Raw genomic sequence first — 2,666 nt, forward strand, 5'->3', positions numbered from 1 at the left:
GAAATTAATTTGTAAAAATATTTTCTATTTTAATTTTTTATTTTTATTTTTATTTTTTAAAATTAATTTTTATTTTTAATTTTTCACATTTTAGAAAACGCTGTTGATTTATGAAAAGAGAATTTTTTTTTTTCAAAGTCAGATAATTTCATTCTGAAATTAAAGAAGCATATAGATGTCCATATATGCGACAAATAAAAAAAATGAGGGACTCCCAACGCTTTACTATAGAGGTAATATCATATAATAATCTAATAAGAGAAATAAGAAAGTAAAGTGCTCATCAATTAGGAAGTGAAATTTTGTTGAAACTCTTTCTGCAGTTTTAAAGCTGATGCTATTATCTCTTCCACACTAGTTGATACATTATAAAAAATGAACCTGTTCCTAGCCCCATAAGGACTAGCTCAAAATCACCATCATTATTTTCTGAGAGGAGCTATCGGGTTGGGTACGTAAGACTCCCATTCTCAAGTTCCACTCAACATAGAAATCAGAGTCGTCGGTGCCCCTTCTAGTAGCTGGTAAGCCCATTTTTGACCAAACTTTCTTTGATTTTACACAATAGAAGATGCGATGATTGATTGTTTCTAGAAATTGTAGGCATCTTCGGCAGGTAAGTTGAATCGATGGGATGCGATGATGAAGCTTTTGCAGCACTGGAAGCTTTTCATGAAAGCCCCTTCAGAGAAAAATCTTAATCTTCGCTGGGATTTTCAGCTTTCACAGTTCTCACCACAAATTTCGTTATCTCATAATCTCTGGAAAAAATTCAATGGGAGGATGCGAGAACCCATAAGCCATACGGTACCCAATACTCACTTCATACAAACCGCTTTTATTAAGGGCCCAATAAATTTTATCTTCTCCACCCCCAATTGTTGTTGCTAGCATATAGTAACTAGTGCCCTCAGAAAAAATACTTCTAATTAGAGTTTGATTCCACTGACCATTAGAAAGTATTAAGTCTTTGACCATCAATAGTGGTTGATTTTTTATATTAGAAGTTTCAGATGAAGAAACAACATAAGGATGTGGAGGAGCAAGCCAAGGATCGCTGAAGATTCGGATACTGGACCCATTACCAACTTGCCAAATCAGCCCCTTTTCAACAACCTTACACCCTTTCAATATGCTATGCCACCCCACGAAGGTAGTGTTCTGATCTCTGCATTTATTATAAAACTGTATCGAAAATATTTACCTTTGACGAGTTTAGATAGGAGTGATTGTGGTTGAAAGACAAATTTCCAATACTATTTTGCTAATAGCGCCAAATTCTGAGCCCCTAGGTCCTTAAAACCTAGTCCACCTTCCAATTTTGATCTTGACATAGTATCCCAACTAACCCATGCCATATTTTGCTCTGTACTTTTTTGACCCACTAAAATTGAGAGAGTATGTTGTGAATTGATAAACCCCAATATGGTGGTTTATCTTGTGTAGAATTTGGGAGATTTTATCAATATTTTCTGTACTTATTCATATAAAATTAATAGTTTTGTGTCTTCTTCCCAATTTCGCTTCATGGTTTAAAACATGCTTCTTTGACCTTAAAAATGCTATATCTTAATCCTCTTCTATTACCATTCGATGCCATAATATGTTTGTTGAGTGGATTCAGGATCTATAGGGCAAGGATGACCTAGAAGATGGAAAGGAAGCATGCACAAGTGGAAGAAACATGAAAAATGGAGCTTTGGAGAATTGGCCGTGACGCGCACACGTGATTGACGCGCACGCATGGAAGCATATTGCTGGAGAATGACAGGTTTGATGAAGAAATATGGCATCATTCACAAGGTGGCTATGGCCTACCACCCCCAAACAAATGGCCAAGCCGAGGTCTCTAACCGGGAAATTAAGTGCATACTAGAGAAGATTGTAAAGCCTCATAGGAGGGATTGGAGTTCTAAGTTCAGAGATGCGCTATGGGCTTATCGGATGGCTTATAAGACACCAATTAGTATTAGTTCGTTCCAGTTAGTCTATGGAAAGGCTTGCCATCTCCCGGTAGAGGTAGAACACAAGGGTTATTGGGCCATCAAGGAATGCAACTCAGGATTGTGGGGAGCCGGAACCGAAAGGAAGTTACGGTTGGTAGAGTTGGAGTGCCTTCGGTTGGAAGCTTATGAGAATTCAAGGCTCTATAAAGAGAGGGTGAAGGCGGTGCATGATAAGAACATCAAGAGAAGAGAGTTTAGAGCTGAGGATCTAGTCCTTCTATACAACTCAAGATTGAGGTTAATGCCAGGCAAGTTAAGGTCAAGGTGGGAAAGACCTTATAGGGTGAAAAAGGCTGAGCCATATGGGGTCTTTCACTTGAGTCACCCTTCAAGCCCTACAATCTTCAAAGTTAATGGTCACCGTCTAAAGCTTTATCATAGAGAGAAGATGAAAAACAACAAGGAGGTTGAGGTATTCCTTCTTGAGGATGCACCCGAAAGCAAAGAGATCTAAGCTCATGACCATCCAACTTAAGGACGTTAAAGAAAAGTGCTAGGTGGGAGACACCCCACTATGGTATGATCTTCCTTGTATATAATCTCTTGCATGTAGTTTTTAGAATCTTTACTTGATTTTGTATTTGTTTGATTTTGTGAGTTTGTTTAAGTATGCTTGATTTTGTTTGGTCTTATTGAGCTTGTTAGAGTATTCATGAAGAT

General features: G+C 37.7%; 1 protein-coding gene across 1 annotated transcript; it reads left to right on the plus strand.

Annotated features, from left to right (window-relative positions):
* On the plus strand, positions 1,765-2,460 carry LOC107615963. The gene has a single exon (XM_016317971.1). It carries the CDS (start codon positions 1,765-1,767, stop codon positions 2,458-2,460), a length of 696 nt encoding a protein of 231 aa, XP_016173457.1.

The sequence above is a fragment of the Arachis ipaensis genome, chromosome B09, assembly GCF_000816755.2.
Source record: "Arachis ipaensis cultivar K30076 chromosome B09, Araip1.1, whole genome shotgun sequence".
In the NCBI taxonomy this organism is placed as follows: Eukaryota; Viridiplantae; Streptophyta; class Magnoliopsida; order Fabales; family Fabaceae; genus Arachis; species Arachis ipaensis.